Source organism: Ictalurus punctatus, chromosome 18, assembly GCF_001660625.3.
Source record: "Ictalurus punctatus breed USDA103 chromosome 18, Coco_2.0, whole genome shotgun sequence".
Classification (NCBI taxonomy): Eukaryota; Metazoa; Chordata; class Actinopteri; order Siluriformes; family Ictaluridae; genus Ictalurus; species Ictalurus punctatus.
In genome coordinates this window covers 17703838-17728536 of record NC_030433.2, presented here as the reverse complement: position 1 = coordinate 17728536, position 24699 = coordinate 17703838, and the positions used below count along the sequence as shown (strand labels likewise).

The 24699-nt window shown below is 37.2% G+C and overlaps 2 protein-coding genes across 2 annotated transcripts; both read left to right on the top strand.

The window, feature by feature from the left end:
- The first annotated feature begins 1844 nt into the window (after positions 1-1844).
- Positions 1845-7640, top strand: ddias (DNA damage-induced apoptosis suppressor). The gene is made up of 4 exons (XM_017493521.2): positions 1845-2107; positions 3310-3471; positions 4001-4106; positions 5489-7640. Exons 1-4 carry the CDS (start codon positions 1992-1994, stop codon positions 7037-7039), a joined length of 1935 nt encoding a protein of 644 aa, XP_017349010.1. The 5' UTR covers positions 1845-1991; the 3' UTR covers positions 7040-7640.
- Positions 7641-11299: 3659 nt separating this feature from the next.
- pcf11 (PCF11 cleavage and polyadenylation factor subunit) lies at positions 11300-24459 on the top strand. The gene is made up of 16 exons (XM_017492256.3): positions 11300-11699; positions 14770-14895; positions 15200-15382; positions 15475-15627; positions 15753-16726; positions 16807-16993; positions 17476-17710; positions 17850-19306; positions 19432-19498; positions 19602-19715; positions 20179-20299; positions 20381-20564; positions 20770-20925; positions 22208-22300; positions 22389-22424; positions 23472-24459. The coding sequence occupies exons 1-16, from the start codon at positions 11532-11534 to the stop codon at positions 23685-23687; spliced, it is 4470 nt and encodes a 1489-aa protein (XP_017347745.1). The 5' UTR covers positions 11300-11531; the 3' UTR covers positions 23688-24459.
- The last annotated feature ends 240 nt before the right edge of the window (positions 24460-24699 follow it).

Below are 24699 nucleotides of genomic sequence, written 5' to 3'. Positions count from 1 at the left end.
AAAAGTCTAGGAAAACAGTGAGAATAAAAGTGGTTCACTATTTTACTTTACATTCTGTACAGTGCAAATGACAAATTTATCACAATAAGCAAAGTTAATTTACTTAAAGGCTTTTGTGTTTAGTTTTATCACACACAAACTCAATTATTGTTTTATTTATTCAACATAAACAAAACAATTGTTTTCTCTTTTATTTATATAAATCTTTATTTATAAAGTCACAAAAAATGTGTGGAGTAATTGTTATTCCCCAAACATTCATTTTCAAATGCATTTTATAGATTGCGGCATACAGTCAGCTCCACAGTTATTGGATATACAGGTTGTTGATTGTTGTGAACATCTGTGTGAGATTGTTTTCTGCAGCTTGTCATCCCTGCATGGGGGGGTTCGGTGGGCAGTAGAAACCCTCATAGAATTTGTTGTGGTTATAATGGTTATAATGGGAATTGTATTGATTTTCATGAAAACTGTCACGTCCCTGTGCGTTTCTACTGGTAATTTGTTTCCTTCTTTTGGTGTCGGCATGTCATGTCTAGTGGATAGCATTAAGAACCAATAATGGTAATGGTTTTAATGTTATTTGTGGTGGAAACCATTAGAATTTCTGTGATGGTTTCTAAGGGTTTTTTTTTAAGCAGGGATATCTTTTGCACAGCTTTTTACACAGTGCAGGTTCAGCCCTTCCCCCACCCTCCCTTTTGCTATTATAATAACCTCCACTCTTCTGGGAAGGCTTACCACTAATTTTGGCGCATGGCTGTGGGGATTTGTGCTCATTCAGCCACTTAGTGAGGTCAGGCAAGGAGGTGCACAGTCAGCATTGCAGTTCATCCCAAAGCTGTTCAGTGGGCTTGAGGTCAGGGCTCAAGGGAGGTCACTGCGTTTTTTCCACTCCAAACTTTTCAAAGCATGTCTTAATGGACCTTGCTTTGTTTATAGGGGTATTATCATACTGGAACAGGTTTGGGCCTCTTAGTTCCAATGAAGAGGATCTTGATGCTACAGCATAAAAAGACATTCTATACAAACGTTTGCTTCCTTTTTTTGGCAACAGTTTGGGGAAGAACCACATATGGGTGTGATGGTCAGGTGGCCATATAGTGTACGTTTTGAATGCTTACTCTGTCTGATTATTATTTGTACACATTGTCTTTCTGTTCAATGTCTTTTGCTGCTGTAGCACCCAGATTTCACCTCAAGCACCAATAAAGTACATCTCTTTCTCTCTCTCTCTCTCTCCCTCTCTCTCTCTCTCTCTCTCTTTCTCTCTCTCGCTCTCTCTCTGTCTCTCTCAAAGTCAAAAGGTTGCTTTATTGGCATGACAAATATTAGCATTTGCATTGCCAAAGCTTGGGTACAGACAGATTAGAAAATTACCATATAACTAAAAAATAAGTAGAAACAAGTGTACGTACATTCAACAAAACAGAAACACCTGAGCAGTCTCACAGGCTGATTGTCTCCATGTCACACCGCATTGATGCAGTAAATCGTGCAAAAGGAGCACTCAAGTATTGAGTGCATAAATTAACAAACTTTTCAGAAGGTCAACATTTCTGTATTATAAATTCTTTATTCTGAACTTTTGAGATACTGAATTTTTTGTTATTTCCTGAGCTGTAAGCTGTAACCATCAAGATTAAAACAAAAAAAGGCTTGAAATATTTCACTTTATGTGTAACGAATCTAGAATATATGAAAATTCTACTTTTTGAATTAAATTACGGGTGGAATTAACTTTTCTACGATATTCTAGTTTTTTTTAGATGCACCTGTATATCTCCTGCCCACAACTCACGCCACGTTCCACCCTCCAGTTCAGTAGGTGGCGTTAACGCACCTCCAACGGCACTGTGCTACCACCAAAGACGAAGCCTGCGTTATCTGTTGTTTCCTGTTTTCCATAGTCAGAGTTATTACAGTTTTATTCATAATTGTTTGTATATGAATCGCCAATTATATAGTAATGTTCCTTCTTCAGAGTATTTATGAACACTAAAAGAGTTCTCCTCAGTTGTACTGTAATCTCGCTGCAGGACACTCGCTTTGTGTATCCGTGCTGTAAATACTGTCTGTCCAGATTAACAGAGGAGTCTAATTTAAGGCAAGTGGTTCCCATTGTATTACATAACTTACATACTTACATAACTTCTAAGAAAAAACTAACTGAAATCCAAATTACAAATTCATAACAGGGTGTTTATATAGATTTCTAATCCTTTCTATAAGCTTCTTTTTTCTAATTCTCTCTATAAACTGTGTATTTATTTCTGAAGTCATACAAATTGTGTTAGAGGATTTTTTTTCTCAATTTACAAATGAGTTTTATAAATGGCAATATAGTCATTTTCCTTCGAAAGACTGATTTAAAAAGCATTACACACAATGATTCGTGTTTTTTCAGTTGGGGGTGGGGCATTTCCTCTAAGGAAAAAAAGTATTCTCATTATAACTTGTTTTTTTATGTAATTTTCTTTCAAATGTGTGAGTGACAAAATTATTCATAGCCCTGCCAGTGGAGCTTCCTTCCATAAGTATTAGATAAACATCTCCTCACTAAAAACTTCACCACATCAGTGATTATACACAGATTTTATCCATTTATATGGAGTGGCTGATATATTATGTATATGTATATACATATATATATATATATATATATATATATATATATATATATATATATATATATATATATATATATATATTTTGCCATTTTGGGCTTGGCCCATTTCTTTTTGCCCCAGGAGTGTACACTCCAGTCCTAATGGGACTGTGTTTATATTAGGATTGGATGAGGTGTATCCGATTGAGACAATGATTAGGTTTACATGCACATCAATATTCCTAAATGTAATCAGAATTTGGCAATATTCTAATTACTATGAGTCATGTAAACGCCACAATCCGATTGACCGATACAGATTAAGACAATATTCTGATTCCCCAAATTCCAATTCCGACCCCTGGGATATGCCTGTTTTAATCGGAAATTTGTTGCATGTAAACACCTTATTCCGAAAATCCACTGAAAGGAGATATATACGCATTCTCAGTTCACAAAGAATTATGGGTGCTAACAGATGCTTAGCTGTAGGGTCAATATTTAGGAATGGCAACTCGGGCATACTTGCATTAATCACGTGTACGGGAATATTCCGATGCCTGTGCACATATAAACATCATATTCGGAATATGGCTGCAACCCGAGTACAGACCGTAAACGGAATTTAATGTGCATGAAAACGTAGCAAATGACTCTATGGTGTGAATAAGAATAATAACTGTGTACTTATTCTCTTACAGAAGCCGGTGTCACAAGTGTGGCTTCACATGTGATACACAAAACGTGGACTACAGATTCAGGCTGTCACTAAAAGTGTCTCGAGATACAAGTCTGTTTGGAGTGACGGTTTTTGGAGGTTCTCTGAATCCTTTTTTTGGTATTACTGCTAGCGGTTTACAGAGGTACGCTTCTTAAATTCCCAGGATGTACTGTTGTGCTCATAAATTTACATACCCCTTGGAGAATCTGCAAATTGTTATTAGATAAAGATTTTATTCTTATTTCACAAGAATAAAATAAGATTAGAGGATCATTAAAATTACATTTTGCATATTTCACATAACAGATGTTTACATATAGTCCACAAGACACAATACTAACTGAATTTACACAAATGAACCTGTTCAAAAGTTTACATACCCTTGATTCTTAATACCTTGTGTTGTTACCTGGATGTTTTTATGTTTTGTGATAGTCATTCATGAGTCCCTTGTTTGTCCTGACCAGTTAAACTGCCCACTGTTCTTCAGAAAAATCCTCCAGGTCCTGCACATTCTTTGCTTTTCCAGCATCTTCTGCATAATTGACCCCTTTCCAACAGCGGCTATTAATTATTAACATTTTGCAGGTTGTGCAAATTTATGAGAACAACTGTTCATACTTCCCACTTGTATTTTATTTCCCACTTTGCTTTATGTTTGGATTTTTCAGATTTGTAGAGTCAGAAAAGTTCGAAGGACCACAGAGTTTACACCAGCTTCTAATCAAAGCCGTGGAGGATTGCTTTATTGGAAAATGTTTCGTTTTTGGATTTAAGGTATGTTTGTCTATTCTGTCTTTTCTTTACTCTCGTACTCTAAACACAACACAGCCCCATTTACACCTTGTATGAATGGTTATGATCAGATAGCATTTGATCACAATTTTTTAAAAATCAGGTGTAAATGATGAGGATGTGATTGGATAGAGACACTCTGGCAGCTGTCTGTCTCGCACTTGGATCAGATTTTAGGAGGACAGATGTGCACATCAGGCTAGCATTGGAGAGAAAGTCTCTGCTCACAGAATGTATAACAAAGAACTTGACAACAAAAGACCTTGAGTAACGTTTTTTTTTTTTTTGCTTGAAAACAGTTTAAAAACTATGAGCACGGGTAAAGTCCCTGTTAGAAGAGAAGGTGTTAAACAATATAAATAAATTGAGTAAAACAAAAGTAAGGGTTCAGCTATGATGGCACTTTTTCCACTTATTCAACAAATTAGTGTGGGCAAATGCACCAGGGTTTGATTAAAATAGACTAGATATCTACTGCATATCTAAAACTGCTTTAATATTTTGTAGAGTATATTGTATTTACAGCCTGTTGGAATATAGTCTCATTAATACAGAATATTGAAAATGGAAAATGCATCATTAGCAGGGGTAAACACAAGAGCGAGATCGGGTTGTTAGTTGTCTATACACAGACCAAGTTCATTCAAGATGAAAATGAGACCTCAGTTTGGATTTGTTTTTTTCCATATAGTCGGGAAATCACAAGTCCGAATCATGTCAATGCCACACACATCTGTAGCTGGGAGTCAAGAGAGCAAAACTGTCCATGCTCTCTGTGTGGGAGGGATGACATATTCTGTCTCTCCTGTCAATCACAGTGACACTAGCCAATCACGGGCAGGGTTCCCATGGCTCATGGAATTTCTGGAATGTCATGGAAATTTAATAAAGTCTATTCCAGTCATGGAAAGTCATGGAAATTTGGGGATGAAGTAAGGAAATATCAGGGAATTTTGTTTGTAAAATTTTCAAATGTATTAGCTAAAATGTGAAAGATAGATAGATAGATAGATAGATAGATATAATCAGTTTTTTTTTTTTTTTTTTTTTTTTTTTTTTTTTTTTTTTTTTTTTATAACAGTGTGCTCATTTGCTGAATGTGACATGGTGTTATGGGTTAAACTGTACTTAAAATGGCTTCCGGTACCTTGTAAAGGAATTGATTTTATTTCCATTAAAGAAATACATTTTGTTTTATTAGGACCATTTTGTCACACAGGTGTCTGTGAACTCATGTATGCAGAACAGGGCAGATAGAACAATGGAACAGTGGAAATTGGCAAGACCAAATTGCGGAGAAAATGGGAGGAGGGAACGAGATCTCAGTTTGACTTAGTCAATTCTTTTGTATTTCTGTCTCGCAGCTTTCTGGCCGTGATGCAGAGAGCTGTTTACTTGGCGAACACATTGCTGAATCAGTGCGGTTCGTGGCCTGTCAAGTCATTCCTCATGGAGCTTTTCTGGGCGTCACTGTTTTTGCATACTTGCAAAACCTTATGCAGGCAAATTCTCGCTCAGACGGTTCTGCAAAAGCTGGGTGTCAGAGGCAGCAGAACGATTCCCCGGTGAGCAGCTTTGACCACACTCTGCCCCTATGTCAGAACTCATGCTCCGAAAGCAGCAGTGACACATCAGCACTCTCTCATCCATGGCATTCACTGTCAGACCTGGTTTTATGCTTCTCTCCAGAGGAAACAAGAGGATGCTCTTTAACAGAGGTTTCAGTGGATGATGAATCACAAGAGCCTTTGACCTTGCAGTGGTCAAGTGGTGTGCAAGGAGCCAAATCCTGTCCCTTCAAGTCTTCTGAATCAAAACATAGAGAGCATAACAGACTCTCTACCTCACACGAGTCTTCGCTTAATGCTTCATCTACGTCCCCTGTAAAAACCGCACCCTGTGATCGTGAATCGAAAAGCATATCTTTTATTCATTGGGCTTCAAAAGACTGTCTTAGCCAATGTGATGCAGCTTTTCCTGAAAAGCCACTTTTCAATCACACCAGTTTTGCTTTAGAGGATGCACCTCTGTCAGAAACCTTAGGAGATTTTGTCAGCATAGAGCCACAGATTGTTAAACGGAAAGTACTGAGTTCCACCAGTAAAAGAGACCAAGCCACACCTGAAAACAGAGTTTGGCTTGAAAATGATACAATTCCCAGGTATACCACTGAGATCCAATCACTGCACTCTTCCTTTGCTGTTCTCACACCATTGCGTGATGTTACTAATGATGAGAAGTCACAAAGAAAGAATAGAAAGCGAAAAACCTCCTCAGCATCTAAACATAGAACAAAACTGTCACATGTCTCTAAGGAGTTGCTCTCCTGTGACATAAAGGATGTGGTCTCAAAAAGAAATGGAGGTATTAATGTGCAAAGTCATGCCAGAAAAGAGCAAGAAAATCAGTTGAGTGGATATGTGGATGCCTATAATTGTTCAGCAGACCTATTTCACCAAAGCAGCCTGAACATTTTAGATGCGGTTGAGAGCGCCGTCTCTGACGCTGATTCAAACACGCGAGACCGTCTTACTGATATCAACATATCTGAGCCTAATATTTCGAGTTTCCATTTTGCGCCTTCTCTGCAGTCAACTCCTATTGGGGATCCATCCATCCAGTGCGCGTATGGACTGCGGAGTAAACTCAGCAAAAAATGGTCAGGCATGCATTGGTCTAAGAAAAGAATTACTCGTACAAGCCATATCAGAGTTCTGCAAAACCACACTAATAACAGACAAGGGTTGCAGGTGGTAAAATCTGAATTTAATCATACTGATTCTGCTCTCGAAACCTCTGAAAGTTCAGCAGGTGGCTATGAGCTGAAAGTGGATATGAAACACACGCCTGGAGACTCTGCTTTACCCACCGCCACTAATGACTACTCCAGAGACCTTTTTGATCCTTCCTTCTGAGCACTGATTAAGATTTTTTTGTTCTGAAATCTAATCATTGCTTCTTTGTGTTTGTACAAAATGACCGAATATTATTGAAGAGAGTTTGAGAATTGTAAGAAAATACATTTCAGAGGTTTGTTGTTTCCCTAGTAATTGAGTTTGTAACAAAGTTATGAATGCTGTATGTCTTGTTCATTTGTAAAAGAAAATATTATTTTTGGGGCGTAACATGGCTCTGCTGCTTTGTTGCCACTTTGTTAGTCACTGTGCCACTTTGTTAACTAAATATTGTTATACATTCGGTGTATAGTGAAAATATATTCACGAAAAGTGATATGATATGTTGGTAATAAGAAAGTACATTTAATTTTTATTAGATGACCAGATTTCTGAGTCATTTGAATTTTGGCAAAGGACCTCTGATGATTTGTAGTTTATTTGGAGAGAATATCAACTTGACAGAAGCAAAACCTGATTCATTGGTTATTATGCAGCTAAGATTAATCACTTGTGTTAAAAATCATGTAGTATTGTAGTACAGGCCTTGCTAACATAATACAAATAAATATATATATATATATATATATATATATATATATATATATATATATATATATATATATATATATATATATATATATAAAATATAAGTTATATTAAAATATACAATGTATGAATTTCACCAGACATTGCCCATGGACTACTTTTTTGTAATGAACATTTATATGGTTTAATGTATAAATGTACAAGATTGATGCATGATTTTGATAATAAAAATACATTTCGATACTATGAAAGTTATTGTAAATCAGGTTTAAGAGTCTGTTTCATTTTCATCAGCATTTTCTTCTGCTGGCATCATGGTCAAGTGCTGCTAAAAACATTGGAAAGTATCACTCATGGTTTATTCCAAGTCCCAGCATGCAGGTTACAAGCTTGATGCAATGCAGCACATGATGTCCTCGCAAAACAAAACAGGATGAGTCATTTTAAATGCACCTTACAATTACTAATTGTTGAACTATTTTGAAACATATGTGGCACATTTAAATAAAATTATTCATAGAGCTTGGTGAATGGGAGAGTCCAGTTCAATTTATATGAATATATCCTAAGACAATGACTCAACGGGCCAAAAGTGTTAGAAGCAGGGATTTGAAAGATGTAGATTGCATCGTGGGTGAGGTTCAGTGGTGGATGTGCTCTTTTGAACACCTTATTAATATATCCTCATAGACTTTTTTTACAGTAAAAATATGGGTGCCACTACTGGGAAGCACAAACCTGGTAATCCTTCTGTCTTCCAAAAGGACAATTGTATGAAAATCTTTTTGCCTGTCACTTTACATGAACTCACTGAGAATGCCATGAGATAAGCTATGACCAAGCAAAGACCAAAAACTAAGGAAATATTCTGCTTAGTGAAATCTCTGATGCCTTGCTATGGAGAAGAATCACTTCTGTTGTCTTAGAAATGACACCATTACAAATGAAGTGACCCTAATATTAAGGCTTCTCCAGGAGAAAAGGAAAGATCGCTCCCTGAGTAATGGTACGCAATTATGTTACAGTATGTAACTCCTTGCACTGGGATCCAGCACACAAAAATAATTAGTGATAGGGTGTTGCTGATTGCTGTTACCACCCCATTATTATAGTAGATTATTTTCTTTTAACATCAGGTCCCAATTTTTCCCGAAGATTGTCACATTCTTTTTTTTTATTGGGAATTAAAAGGAAGCATTTATATTTATTACAATTAAAGCAATTTACCTTTTCAACCACTAGACAGACAAATTAACAAATCTAATAAATAACTGAAAGAGAATAACATGGTACTACAGTACCAAAGTACTAAACCAAGAAAGAAAAAAAAACAAAGAAGAACCCAAACCCCTCCCATGCCAATTAGACTATATAACAATTAGAATATAGAAGAAGAGGACGGGAAAAAAAGCAAAATAATAATAATAAAAAAGTATAAGATATACAATAGCCATCTACTGGTAAGTTTTTCACAGGTTCCTCTAAGAAAACTTAGAGGAAGTGAGTATCTTACTTTTTCCTATATACAAATGTCATGGTTTTCCAAAGACTCCAAAATTCCCAAAGAAGCAACAGACAGTTCTGGCTATTAAAGATGTAAAGTCCAGAGTGTCTTCATAAATCCAACGGCACCCCCAAAAAATTGCTGTATTTAGGCAGACATCAGTTTTATTTTTCAAAATTGCAGACATGAGGTAGTCACACCAAAATCTATGTAGCATTGGACAGAAGAAAAACATGTGACTTAAATTACAAGGATAGTAATGACATCTGTGACAAGTGTCACTAATTCTGTGATAGAAATTGGCTAGCCAAGCTTTTGAAAAATAACTGTACAATACTTTCAATTATATAAGACAGGCACATATTGAGCTTGTATGTATCCAGTCTATTGCACACTCGCACCATAATTTTGCAAACACCATTCCCAATTCATCCTCCCATGCTGTTTTAGTTCTTCCATGTATGGGATTATCTAGAGGGAAAAGTTGATTATACATTTTTAATAATAAAGTCTTCTGTTGGTGCTGTAAAAGTAACAGGTCCTCTTTTCTCCGCTTTTTTGATGGTAAAACTGGAAACTCTGGAAACAGAGATAAGGTAAAATATATTACCTGAAAGAAGAGAAGATGGGAATTCAAACTCACATCTAATCTACATATTCATAATATAATCTTTATAAAGATCTTGGAAAGACTTAACACCTTTGTCCTGCCATTGTATAAATGTAGGATCCATGTAAGATTGGGAAATTAATTGGTTATTAATTAACATGCTTAAAATAGAAGTTGAAGTAAACTTCAAATGATTTCTAATTTGGTACCACATGTCGCTTTTAAAACCAAATGATATTTATTAAGTGTATGAAAGCTTAGTTGACACAATCATCCACATACAGTTGTGGTCATAAATTGACAAACGCCTTGCAGAATCTGCAAAATGTTAATATTGTTTTAATAAGAGGGACCATTCAAAGTGCATTTTTGTTTTTTATTTAGTACTGCCCTGAATAAGCTTTCACATAACCAATGTTTACATGTAGTCGACAAGACAAGTTACACAAAAGAACCCGTTCAAAAGTTTACATACCCTTGATTCTTAATACTGTGTGTTGTGACCTGGATGATCAAGGACTGTTTTTATGTTTTGTGATAGTTGTTCATGAGTCCCTTGTTTGTCCTGAGCAATTAAACTGCCCATTATCCTTCAGAAAAATCCTCCAGGTCCTGCACATTCTTTGCTTTTATAGAATCTTCTGCATATTTGACCCATTTCCAACAGTGGCTATATGATGTTGAGAACCATTTTTACATACTGAGGACAACTGGTCGCATTAATGATAAGTAGTGTTCAATTTACTCTTACTTACATACCTACTGCATCTTGTGTTGAATGAAATTAAGTCGAGTGCCACCTACAGGCCTATTAGGCGAAGTGCAGGCTGTTAGGTCAAGAACACGCAAAATGTGAAATGGCTTTTATTACGTTACCACTTTTTCTAATTATGCAATAATAATAAAGATAATAACGAATAACGATAATAATAAGCCATATATAAAAATGTCAAAAATATGCTATGATGTTTTCTTTAAAGAGCCAGAGAAAAGTTTTTTATATATTTATTTATTTATTATTTTTTGGCTTTTATGTCTCTGCCAGCTGAAAAGGTTCCCGACCTCTGTTGTAGATTATATATTACTATTCCCTATTATACACACTGCATTTTTTTGCAGTGCAATTACCTTCTTATATTGTTGTCTTGTATTTTGTCTCCGTATGTGGGTATCTCGTATTAACTTTATTTTAGGATGTTACTGTAGCACAAGAATTTCCTTGTTCTCACATACACCGTATCCTGAATGCATATGACTATAAAGCTTAGCCTATTTTACTATTGGGAAAGTCAAATTCTAACTATATGTTGATATTAGAAACATTGTACTTTTTTCATAGTAAGTACAAAAATACTACTCGCAAACTTTTGGTTTATTTAAAGCAGTCGGTATAGCAGGTGACAGCAGACACATTGGATCTTAATGGTGTGTAAACAGCGTGAAAAACAAAGGTCGGGGCGGTCAGGTGTGATTCAGCGGCGTACCGTGTGCAAGTCTGTTCGGTATTGTGAGGACATGACGCTGATTGGCTGCCTGTTGCCCACGCAAACCGGAAGACAGATGAAAGTAGCCAATCAGAACACAGTGACGTGCGTCTTTTTTTTTTTGTTTGTTTGGAACGATCCATTTCGTATGACGCAGACAACTGTTGAAGGAGGACGGACATTTTCTAGCGCTTGGTATCGAGCTTAAATTGAAGAAGAAAACGCGAGTGGTTCTGTACAAGAAACGGCTTTTAAAGAACTAAAGTAAAGGATGAAGGATATGTAAATGGACTGTGCCGAATTGTGTGCTTGTATATGATCAGAAATTCGGTCGAAACCTCTTTAGATTAGAAATTCGACTCGAAGATGTCGGCCGAAGCTGCGAGGGAAGACGCCTGTCGAGAGTATCAGTCGTCTCTTGAAGACTTGACTTTCAACAGCAAACCGCACATCAACATGCTGACCATCCTCGCTGAAGAGAATCTCCAGTTCGCCGAGGATATCGTCGCTATAATTGAAGCACAAATTGCCAAGGTTTTTATGAAAATAGCTTTTTTTGTTTTGTCACGTAGCAGCCATATTGTCCTCGTTGAATACAACGCACGCGCATGTGCAAAGTCAGCTAAAGCGTGTTAAGGCCTTTTTAATACGGCGACCAAATAGCAGAGCCTGTTCTGTATGTGACTAGTTAAATTAGTATAGTTTTTTTTTTATTAAAACAAAACGTTTTTCTTTGAGCTCTTTACAGCTTTATCTCGCAGAACCTAGTTTTGAACATCTGTTTTGTTTAGCTTTATTTGGGTTGCCTCGTGCACGTTAGCTAACGTCTTACTGACTCGATTGCTAGGAAGCTAGTTTAAAGGAGACAAGGTGTATTTTCGTTTTAACGACTCCAATCGTCCAAAAATATCTAAAAATCAATTATATCGTCGTTTTTACATCTAGTCGTAGATCCAAAGCGTTTACTATGTCTACCCAGTGTGTTAAACATGGAACTAATATGGCAGTTATTTTAAAAAATGCAGCGTGGCTAATTTGGCTAAGCTCACGAATGAACAGGGTACGTTTTCTATATTCATCTTTACGGCTCTAATAAATATAATAAGTTACGCATTCGTTTACCTGAGGAACACAAATTTGTTTTAATCAATATCCACTAATGAACATGTTCAGTGCAGATATACTTGACCGAAAAAAAGTCTCAATCTACGTGATGTCAAACTGGCAACCTTCAGTGACCGAGTTAAATATTGTTGTTGTTGTTTTTTTTTTTAAAATTAGTAATAGTATTTGAAGTGTAAAGTTTTAATTGGGTTTTCTGTCAGTTTTGCATTTTTTTGGCTATACAAATATGCACCGTATATTTGATGTACTAAAGGGTGTGGGCTTATTATCTTTATTTCAGTCTATTTGACTTGAACTGAATGAAACCTCAGTAGCTCAAACTTTACAGGTTAGTCACTCAGCTTTGATCTAATGTGTACTGAGGATCCATTATATTTATTTTCAGACAAACAAGTCTCTGTCTACAAAAACAAGTTTTTGAACCCTTATTATAATGCATACAAATATTTTAATAGGAAAAGATAAGAAATGAGGAAAGGATATTGGAGCCAAAAAGATGAATATCAAAAACCAGTGCCTGTTATTTTAAAATTGGTGCTAATATTGTTGAAAATTTGCTTTGGCAACCACTTGAATCCCCCCCCCCCCCCCCCCCCCCCCCAGCCTAAATATTCAGTCCCTCCAGGATTTTGTGATTTTTGAGATTGTAGAAATAAACACAAACCTAATATTCAATGGAACAAATTTTCCAGACTTGGGCCAATGCGTCATGTGACGTAGTCACACAGCTCATTCAGCCAAAACCCCTCAATTCCTGTGCATAGAACAACCTTAGTACAGCTAAAAGTCTCATTTACCCACAAACATCACTGTAAAAGACTGTGCAAAACAACTGTGTGCCATTGCATTTTCTGTAATCAGAGTAGTTTTATGCAAAAAAGCACAAACTCGGCAAATTGCATTCTGGATTTTGAAACAAGCCGCCATAAAATCAAGCCTTCTAGGCCGCAACAATCACAAAATAAACTCTGAAATCATGTACGGGTTGAATATTTGGTCATCTAATTGGCTGCCTTCTATGTTTCCATTGTCTGCAAGAAAAGTGACTAACCATTGTTAATGTTACATGACCGACTGAGTAACTTGCTAGGCCAACACAGAAAGCACACCATTCTGTCTTCTCTTAATTTCAGTGGACATGTGGTGGATCGAATCATTGTTGTGGCCAAGTAGTAATCTGGATTATTCTTTCCAGTATATTGGTAGCGCTTATATTAATGATGCTAGCCACTACACTGGATAGAGATGTGCAGAAGTCTGAACGTTCAACTCATTTTTAAGCTGTGACCAGATCAATAAAAGTTGCACTACTTGTAATGTAAGAGTGTAGCCATAATCGTCAACATGCTAATGATCGCTGTGATGCCATAGTCTTGTGGTCGTAATTTTGGTGGTCCGTGAAGTTGAACTCCTTTTTATATTTTTGTATTTACTAACTAATAAAGGGTTCATGGCGTGTTTAGATTGCTGAGTAAATTTTCTCTATTGATTTTTTTCATTGTTAATAAATGCTACACAAATGTGACAATAAACTATATGAAATGTGCTTTTGTCTTTCTTTACCAGTGTAATTTTTTTGTGGGAACATCTGCCTGTTCTTTTGAGATTGTTTGTGAGAAATGGTCTTTCAATCAGACATTGCTTCAGATGTGTACAACGGTCTTTGCATAGTAACTTCATAATTTGAGCAAATGTTAATTATCCTTAAAACAAAGATGTCAGTCTTGTAGCCCCCTGAAGAGGGGCAAAAATTCCAAGACAAACCCTACACTTTAAAGGACAAACTCCAAACAGCCCTTGGTTAAAAGTGCAATGGATTTTTTTTTTCTTTTTTTTTTTTTTTAACCCAACGTTTAATATTGCATTTGATGTCTCAAAAGGTGAATATGGTCAGTTGCAAAAATATTAAAATAAAATAAGATTTCATCTATCCATTTTTTTTTTCTTTTCATAAGACATTCTTATTTAAAAATCTACACTTCCAAAATGTTTCTCAAATGGTGACAAACAAATAACTAATAAAAAAAAAAAAAAAAAGGACATCCTGCATATTTTTGCCCTGGAGTACCTTCACTGAAGAGTCATCGTTGGAGGGTTTTTTTTTTTTTTCTTCTGAAGTGGAGTACAACTTTTCCCCCCATGTTTTCAGAATAAATATGGTTGTTTGAGTTACCATATCCCTGCAAGTTTTTTTTTTTTTAATTATTATTTTTTTTAAAACTTTTTTTTTTTTCTCCCCCTCAAGATTTTTTTTTTCAACCAAGTGCTGGAACAATTTGAAGAAAATAGAGAAATAAGTGCTTTTCATGAAATGTATTGGATTTTTTTTGGGCGGTGGAGGGACATGATTTTTCTTATCCCCCCCATCAACAACCCCCCCCCCTTTTTTTTAAACACCAAAGGACACAAGCTAATATCACACTGTAACTGCACATTTGTCATGTTGTGTACTAAACTTGTGAGTTTTCTATCGCTGTAGGCGCCTCCTGCTGAGAAGCTTCCTGTTTTGTACTTAGTGGATTCCATAGTGAAGAATGTTGGAGGACAGTACCTTGAAGTGTTTACTAAAAACCTAATCACTTCCTTTATATGTGTGTTTGAGAAGGTACTTAATTTTCCACTCATTTCTTCTTATGATGTGAACATTAAACATTTAGTTCTTCCAAGTGTTCATGTATAGAGATTTCTATGCCATACTGTTGTATTTCCTTCACCTGTGATAGTATAGTGGTGATAAAATTTCTTAATGCTGGATTGGATGTTTAGTATATATATATATATATATATATATATATATATATATATATATATATATATATATATATATATATATATATATTTTTTTTTTTTTTAAAATGTTTACTAAAGAAATGGATGTCAGAGTATTCCTTTCTTCTACCTTGCTTTAGGTGGATGAAAACACTAGAAAATGTCTTTTCAAATTGCGTTCCACCTGGGACGAAATTTTTGCCTTGAAGAAGCTGTATGCATTGGATGTTCGTGTGAACTCGCTAGATCCTGCTTGGCCCATTAAGCCTTTACCACCAAATGTGAACGCCAGCATTCATGTCAACCCCAAATTTTTGAAGTCGGTAAGCAAGTGGAATGACTAAACAGTAACTTGGTGCACAAATTCTCACTGTAGGTAAAAACAGTTCATTATAATGTCTCTCTCTTTGTGTAGACTGAAGAACTAGCTCCTCATCCCACAGTCACAGAGAAGAATTTGGCAGAGGAACAAATAATAAGGCAACAGTTGCTTGCCAAGCAAAAACAGTTGTTAGAACTTCAACAGAAGAAGATAGAGCTTGAACTTGAACAAACAAAAGCGCAACTGGTAAGCCTTGTGTTGACATGGAATTTTCATTAGGCAATCGAGGAAAGCATTGCATTTTATAAAGTGGAATTAAACCACGGACGGTGTTAAGTCTCTACATTGAAGTATTTTTCTTTCTCCCAAAGGCGGCCAGTACAAACCACCCACCCCACAATGGTCCAGTCAAGTCTGAGTCACCAGCTGTGAGTCAGCCAGGTCCTGCACATCACAAGTCACGGCCTCCACCACAAGCAGACAAGCCATCAAACAGAGATCCTAGATTAAACAGAGCTTCCGCCCCATCCGTAAATGTAAAGGAACATGGGCCGTTCAGGAAGGAGAACCAAGGCACACCGTCTGTTGTCAATGCACCTGAAAAGAGAGTACCTGTACCTCCAGAAAGGCCAAGTAAGCTAATGAGAATACCAAAAAAAGATACCTCTGCAGCTGATGAAAAAGCAAAGTCCAAGTCGGTCTCACCATTGAGCAAAGGAGTCTTTCATAAAAGCAAAGACTCCGAGCCTGAGCACCAAAAGACATTAGATGTTAATAAAAAGGACCCGAGGTTGCGAAAGCAGATGCATGAGAAGACTGATCTGAAAGAGGATGAAGTCAAGGAAAAGAAAAAAAGTAAAGAGCGGGAAGACATTGGCAAAGGCACCGAGCCACAGCGGTCCAGCAACTCCAGAGGCAAGCTAGTAAATGGGTCTCTGAATAAGCATGACCGGTTTGATACTTTTCAAAAACAAGATATTAAAGTCAATAAAACAAACATCAGGAAAAGGTCTCGGTCTAGATCTCGTTCTCCACCTTCGCACTTTCCTAAAAGAAAAGACAGGCGGTCCCCAAAGAGAAGAACGAGGAGCATCACTCCACCTCCAAAATCCGGAAAGGCTAGGCAGTTAAGTAAACATATCGAAGAGGATAACCAACAAGTGAATGTCAGGGAGGATCGGAGCGCACCAAAGAAGAATGTTTCTGAGTTGAGGCGGATAAAAAGACCACTGGAAGATAGAACTCCTGAGCACAGAGATGTCCAGCCACAGAGGGCATTATCTGTAGAGCATAAAAGTGCAAAAGACATCAAGAGATGGAGGAGTGGATGGGAAGAAAATAAACCGTAAGTACCTTCAACTACTGAGCGTACATTTTGTAACAGCATAATTTGAAGTAGGTTTAATTTGTACTTTTTATTTACAGTCTTAAACAACTCGATCCAGATATCTCACATGGCAAACCTGGGCCACAAAGGCATAAAGTGTGGAACAGCTATCAGAGACCACCCCCGATACCACGGACACTGAAACAGCACCGTCTGAGTGTTGATGCAAACTTGCAAATTCCAGAAGTGCTTAATTCTGCCAGCAAGAGAGATCTTTTACGAAAGGTAGAATAAAAACCTTTGGCTTTCTTCCTTTCTTTTAAATAAGTGCCCTATTAGCAAAACAGTGTTCATTTCAATTAGGCTATCGTTATATTACCAAGTTCTACTTGTCTTTTTTGTCCTATTGAATTGCATTACATGTAACATTATTACTTAGTTCTGTTTTAAGATCTTGTGGTCCTTTCTGCTGACACACTAAATTCACTCTGCTCCACTTCTTCCACATTATTAAACAAAACCGGTTTGTTTGGAATAATTTTCATAATGATGTATGCTGTTTGCTGGGTGCGTCCTCTCTAATGCCAGTCAGCCTTAAATCTGATCAAGGACAATCTCCAGATGCGCATCTACACTCATTTTTAAAAATCTCGTTTGTTTAAATCCTAATAAAACTTGATCATGCCTAATGACCGTACTTTATCATTTTTATTTTTAATCACAATAGTCATTCAACAGCAAATCTTACATGTCAAACTGTATTCTAGGCTAGCCAGCGATTGGATTCTGGCGAGCTAACCCAGGAAGAATTCCTTAACGTGGCCCATCAAATCAAGCAAATATTTCAGTATCAAGAAGAAAGACAGCGCTCTGATTCTTGGGAGGGAACGAATGATGATGGTTCTTGCACAAGAAAGAAACCCCGTGGTCCTATGTCTGACGCTCAGCTCTCTTACCTTGAGCACAAGTCGAAGCTGAGAAGAACACAGCTGCAACGCCCAGGTACCCTATTTGGTGTTCATGTAGAACACTTTTATGGGTAGTGCGAATTAGTCATTTATATGTAACAATTCATTCATCAAGTAGGATGAAAAGGTGTGTTCATTTATTAATGTTTAACGATGTTTTCTCTCCCTTACAGTTCAGCAGAGTTCACTATTGAGTGAGAAAGCGCAACAGCATGGGCCTCAACAAGAGCAAGATCATTCATTCCCCTCAGACGCACTAAAAAAGGGCAGTGACGCCTTTAAACCATTCACAGGGCCTGATGACCCTAGAAGAAATGACAGACCACCATCTCTAACAGGACCCCCTTTTAGAAATTCCCCAAGTCCGGTCAGTTGTGATGGAAGCGTTGGGAAATCTTCAAGTCTGCCATTTGAAGGATCAGCGCAATCCATAGATCTGGATCAACTTGAGGACGGAGATATCAGTCCCAGGTTCGAAAGTCCTAATAGCGTTCACTCTGATACGGGGCCGGACAGTGATGCTCCACTAGGTTTAGATGCTACTTCAAGGCATGAAATTTTGTCTGGACCTGGGAGAGTTGGCCGAAGCCTTAATGAATCTCCTGGCCAGACACCGCCTCACGTCTCTGAAGGCCTTAGCACACAAGTAAATATGCCAAGACATGATGGTGCAAATGTCCTGCAAAGATTCGATGGCCATATGAGTTCCCATTCTCAGTTTGAAGGAACACACAGCCTTATGGGACAGCCACGACCAGAGGGTCCGTCCAGGCCTCATCCTCCAGCAAGATATGAGGGAAATGCAGGTCCGGGGAGATATGACGGTCCAGCTGCTCACGGTCCACCTAGGTTTGAGGGACATGGCCGATATGATGGTCCTGGACCACACAGGTTTGAAAGACCCCCACAGCTGAAAGGGCCTGGAAGATATGAGAACCAGTCAGTTTCACATGGGCCGATTAGGTTTACAGAGCCTCATGGCCGATTCGAAGGGCCAGGATCAGGTCGTTTTGATGGTCCAGTGCGACATCAAGGTCCTGGAAGATTTGATGGCCCAGGACCTGTGCGGTACAACAGTCCAATGCAGTCAAACAGATTTGATGGCCCTGCAAGGTTTGAGAACCCCCATATACCACAAGGCCCTCCTGGAGGATTTGAAGGGCCAATAAGGTATCCTTCCGGGATGGTAAATTACGAGGGACCAAGGAGACTTGAAGGGCCAGGCAATCAGTCAGGCATGATGCGCTTCGACAACCCAGCACAACCAGCACCAATGAGATTTGATGGACAACCCTCTGGCATGCCAAGATTTGACTCTACACCACAGGGTCCTCCACGATACCATGGACCTACAAACATGCAAAACGCATTCAGACCACAAGGGCAGATGATGATGATTGATCAGCCTCAGAATCAGGGTCCAATGTTAAATCCTGCCATTCCACCCCACAGTTTTAACATAGGAGCACCTAATGCCTTTGAAGGTCAACCACTGCCATTTCACATGCAACCAAACGTCTCACAGGGGTCCAGCTTTAATGTGCCAGAACCCACACCTTCAGGATTTCAGAATACGTACAGGCCCGTTGGTCCATTTCCTGGCACTGCTCCTGCAAACCACCCTCAGCCTGTGAGTTCTAGAAATTATAGCTGTCTGAGTCTAATCAGTTTAATGTTGAATGTGGATGGCCTTGAACTCTAGTAATGAAACCTGATTATGTTTTCAACTTCTGTTATTTATTTATTTATATTTAGATTCCTGTTATGCCTGCTCCAGTTCAGAACTTTGGACCACCAAACCCAGCGCCTTTCAACCCACCAGGTAAGGTTTTTTTTTTTGGAGCATGTTTTTGTTTTGGGGTCTTATCATAAGCAAGTGATCATCCAAGAAGAAACTTATGAGCTGTCTTTTTTTTGTGTGTTAGGTTCACAGTTTGTACAGCCTGAGAGTCATCTGGGCCAAATGGATGTTAATGATCTGATGGCTAAACTGATAGACTTTGGAATAATCAAACCAACACCAACAGACTCTAACAACGGTAAGTATCTCTTTTGTTTTGGTTTTTTTTTGGTGGTGGTGTGTTTTTTTTTTTGTTTGTTTGTTTGTTTTAACATTGATTGACATGCACATTAACAGTATTATCAGATTTTAGTGGTTAGAAGTTTATTCGTATGGTCGGGTTCATGTAACATTAAGTATTGTTATTTAATTAAAACCATTATGAAGTTTCAGGAAATGTATTCAAAATGCATGAATTTTTACCTAGTAAAATAACCAGTATAGACCTGACCTAGCCCTAAAAAGAATGTGTGTGTATACAAATATAATGTTTTAGAGAGAACTGATTATTGACCATATAAACCTGGAGTTTTCTCATTATTATTATCTTAAACTTTTGTTTGTAGACATACAAGGTTTAATTTCTAAAACAGTTGCCATTTTTTCTCGTATTTATCCAATTATTTTGTAAAAGTAAATACTATATTCAATGTTCATTTCAGAGTCCACATCTGTGACTCAGTCTCAGAGTGTACCAGAAGAAGAAGAACAAGAGGAGGAGGAACAGGACGATGACGATACTCTCCCTGATTTGACCGGCTTTGTTGTCGATGACATGAAACAGTATGTATTCACCGATTAGTCTTTTAAGTTTATATTTAGTCTTGCAGTTTTTAGACTGTCTTTGATTCTGTCACTTAACAGGAGACATGAAAGTGTCATCACCAAACTGTACACTGGAATCCAGTGTTACTCCTGTGGGATGCGCTTTACTGCGTCTCAGACTGATATCTACGCCGATCACTTGGATTGGCACTACAGACAAAACCGCTCTGAGAAGGACATCAGTAGGAAAGTAACGCACCGACGGTGGTACTACAGTCTCACAGTAAGCCCAGAAAAGCATTTTGTTTAGTTTTGCTGTTGAGGTATTCTTATTTATTATGGAACCTATACAATGTATTGGCAGGGTCACTGAGCGTATACTCACCAGAGAGCTTTTTCTACACCGGCACGTTTTCGTTTCGTTAAGACATGCTCATAGCGAATAACCTTATTGATGAAAGATTTAAAGCAAATTCCTCTGTTTTTAGGACTGGATTGAATTTGAAGAAATCGCTGATCTCGAGGAGAGGGCAAAGAGCCAGTTCTTTGAAAAAGTGCATGAGGAGGTTGTCCAGAAGAACCAGGAAGCTGCTAAAGAGAGAGAATTCCAGAGTGTGAAGGCTGCAGCAGATGTCGTTCATGAAGTAAGTACTAAAGTCTTTAACACATTTTAAAGTATTAAAGTTTGAAAAAATATACCCAACACATCTTGTTTGTTCGCTTGCAAAAAAATTTAAGAAACCTAAGTTGTTTAAAAGGTGTTGCTTGAGGATGCATCATTTGCTGTTCTTGTCTTCTAAAACTTAAACATGAAAAATAAAAAGCATAGTCCGGAAACTCAGTAGCTGGGAAAATATAGCAATTCTAATCAAATCCCAGTTCAACTGTTCAGGCCAATCGGTCTCATACCTACCCTCAGTATCGGATTGGTGCATACTTAATTTAAACAATAACGGCGATCATGGTGCAGTTTAAGTGTGGACCTTGTGACTAAAGTATTACATCATGATACTTGAAGATATTTCTGTGTTACAAGATGTACATCAAAATATAGGTTTGCTAACAAACTGCCATTTAAAACACTAGTAATGGTTAAAGACAAAAGTATAAGAATAAATAGACATAAGACTTTATTTACATAAAGTAAATAACAAAATGTAAACATTTTATAATTAAAGATTTACAGCTGCTTCTGGAGTTTGCAAATGAAAAAATATACGCACACTACCTGTCAAAAGTTTGGAGACACTCAACTGAAATGTTTCTCATGAACTTAAAAACCATTTGATCTGAAGGTGTATGATTAAATATTTGAAATCGGTGTTGTAGACAAAATATATACTTGTGCCAACATATTAATTTCTTTTATTAGAAAACTAACATTTTAACAAAAAATTTTTTAAACGAATGACTTGAAGCAAGATATTCCGAAAAGCAGCCAATAAGTATCCAGCGTAGGTGTGAACTCCTTTAATCCTGTTTAAAATGCATGTTGGGGAGATTCCTCAAGAAATTGGTTGAGAAAATGCCAAGAATACATTTCTGGAAATTCTAGGCAGAAAAGGTGTCTACTTTGAAGATGCTAAAATATTAAATTGTTCTTATTTATTTTGGAATTTTTTTTCCCCAGTTCCATTTGTTTTATTCCAAATGGAATGGAAACAAATGGATTCCAAACAACTGGATAGTTCCATTTGTTTTATTCCAGAGTTTTGATGACTTTATTATTATTATTATTCTAAAATGTGGAAAACAAAGAGTGTGTCTAAACTTTTGACTGGTGGTATATATATTTATTAAGATGTATATTTTTAAATTGTATTATATCATCATCATTGCCCAGCCTTAGTGGCAGCTGGATTAAACCCTTTAAATACTTAAATGTAACACTCCATTTAAATATGTTCTTCTTCTGTCTGCCCCCAGTCTTGTGAGATTTGCCAAGAGCAGTTTGAGATGTACTGGGAAGAAGACGAGGAGGAATGGCACCTGAAGAACGCCATCAGAGTTGATGAAAAGGTATGAGATTTTAAGCATATGTTCACGATCAGGTTCTGTCTGGTGATGAGTGCAGACAGCAGACTTACGATTCATTCTTTTCTTTCAGACATACCATCCCTTGTGTTACGAAGACTACACAAAAGTAAGTGTTGGACCGCAAGATACGATAGATTTTACAGTGATTAATACACTCATCAGGGCCTGACCGATATGAAAACTGGCACCAAGACCTTTTTTATGAGCTGGAAATTGGAGATAAATTGTGTTCAGACTTTGGACACTGATAGTGTTACGATTGACAAACACACAGACTCTGTAAGGAAAAATATATTTCTTGCAGTTTTCTTTACTGGGTGACCGTGTAGAGGATTCTTGAACAACAGGGAGATTATTGCTGTGATTTCAGTCAACACCAATAGTCGTTTTGTGACCTTAATATCAGACTAATTTATAAGCCAGTCAACATATTGGTCGAGCCCTAGTAGGAGTGGGTGATATGACAAAGGTATCCCTAAATGTAGTCATTCAGTGAAGGCATGTTTGGTGTCTGCTTCTCTGAGACAACTATAGTCAACAAGTATTAAGTCTGTCTGCCTCAAACCACACTCAGTTCCTCAGTGCTGTACCTGACTTGCTGGTTGGGTTTAAGATCCAGCGGGACTGTCCTCTATAAACAAAACTCCCCCATGGAGCTGAACGCTTCACCGTTATGAGGCTGGTTATTATACTGATTGCCTAAAGTTATTTTGGACAACGTTTTCTTATTCCTCTGCCACTGGTGGCTGAATGTTTAGGATTTCTGTGGAATTCTTTGTAGGAATTCTATGGAATTTCATTGAACCCAAACAGAGTCAAGGTCAGATATCTTAAAAATAAATAAAGTTTTTTTCCAATAGCTGAACTGATAAAGGTAGCTTGTTAATATTAATGGTTCTGAAAAAGATAAGGTGGACTCTCCAGTGCAAAACTAAAGCAGCAAACACCAGACATGTCTTGGCTATTTCAGGCTACATTCAGGCTAAATTGTGTTGTAAATAAGGGTTGTTTTTTTTGTTGTTGTTTTTGCTGAACCATTCCTTTAACAGCCTAATGTCATTTGTAAATAAAGAAGAGATTCACATGTTGTGTCGTCAATTCAAGCCACTTTAAAAACACTTCTTTCTTCCTTTCTTTTACATAAACACTGTAGACCTCTTCCTTTGTGGATTCTACCCCATCCCCCAATAAGATGCTCACAGAAAACCCTTTAAATGCATTCTTAAAACAAGAGAGAGAAGGTGAGGGGTCATGCTGCAGTATTAAAGAAGAGCCAACTGAGGGAGACACAGAGGCTGTAACGGTAAAACAGGAGGTTGAGGATGAGTCGGAAGGAGGGTCACAAACGATTAGTGCAATTCCATTTTAAACCGTGCTGCTGCTTTAAGACCTCCTTCTGTCGCGGTTACTTGAGTTGAGTTTCTGTAGAAATATTTTTATACAGGATGGCTCTGAGGCAGGGTCCTCAGCTATGCATACATTTAAATACATTTTTGTATTTGTAACTGCCTGCAATTTTCAGGTGTTTTTTTTTTGCTGTGTGAATGCCAAGTGAAATGTACTTTAAAAAGATGTATGTTGGGGGTAAATGTATGTATAATTTAATTTATAAATAAAGAAATATTTTTGGTATTCTTTGTGTAATATTGAGAATCTAAAACTTCTGGGTTTAAATCCTCCAAGAATTTTTCTTTTCCTGATTAGGCATTTGTACAGATATTTTGAGAAACGAACAGCAACGACTGACTAGTTTTACAGACGACACATTGATGGTTCTATAAAGCCCCGTTTCAGTCGTTAGAAGTTCATACAAGGCAGAGGGTTTCAGTCACTAAAGATAAAAATGGATATAGTTTGTTTTTCCCCCCGTCCTCAACCTAAATGTGTAAATAAATGCGTGTCAAGCATATTGGTTTAACTGATGTTTTTGGTTCTGGTTAATGAAATGTGTTTTAGTTTAATAAGGGGGGAAAAAAGAAAAGAAAAATAATTTTTTTCAGAGGTTTAAAGAGGTTTGGTTGACATACTGAATATTCAATAAAGTGAATCATCATTTAAAAAAAAAAAGTCTGTGTGTGCAAAGTGTTTACTAGTGTGCTTTTAGATGTGTTTATCCTAAATAAAAATTTTAGTGTTAATGATCAATGCCTCATGTGTTTTTTTTTTTTTGTTTGTTTTTTTTTAACTTGGGCACTATACCTGTGATGACACTGACAGCTGTGTATTTATTTTTAGATTAGTTCCAAAGAGGATATCAGTTTCTTCCATCTGACTTTGACACAAATATATAAATTTTAATTTGTTTTCTGATGTTTATAATGAGCCTTAATCCCAACCTTGTTTTTATGCTCAAAAAGTGGTTATAATTACTAAAATGCAAA

Coding starts and splice junctions, on each gene's coding strand:
- ddias (XM_017493521.2), top strand. CDS start 1,992: ATGAACACTAAAAGAGTTCTCCTCAGTTGTACTGTAATCTCGCTGCAG. Junction 2,108..3,309: donor ACAGAGGAGTCTAATTTAAG/GCAAGTGGTTCC, acceptor ATTCTCTTACAG/AAGCCGGTGTCACAAGTGTG. Junction 3,472..4,000: donor ACTGCTAGCGGTTTACAGAG/GTACGCTTCTTA, acceptor TGGATTTTTCAG/ATTTGTAGAGTCAGAAAAGT.
- pcf11 (XM_017492256.3), top strand. CDS start 11,532: ATGTCGGCCGAAGCTGCGAGGGAAGACGCCTGTCGAGAGTATCAGTCG. Junction 22,301..22,388: donor CCATCAGAGTTGATGAAAAG/GTATGAGATTTT, acceptor CTTTTCTTTCAG/ACATACCATCCCTTGTGTTA. Junction 22,425..23,471: donor GTTACGAAGACTACACAAAA/GTAAGTGTTGGA, acceptor TAAACACTGTAG/ACCTCTTCCTTTGTGGATTC.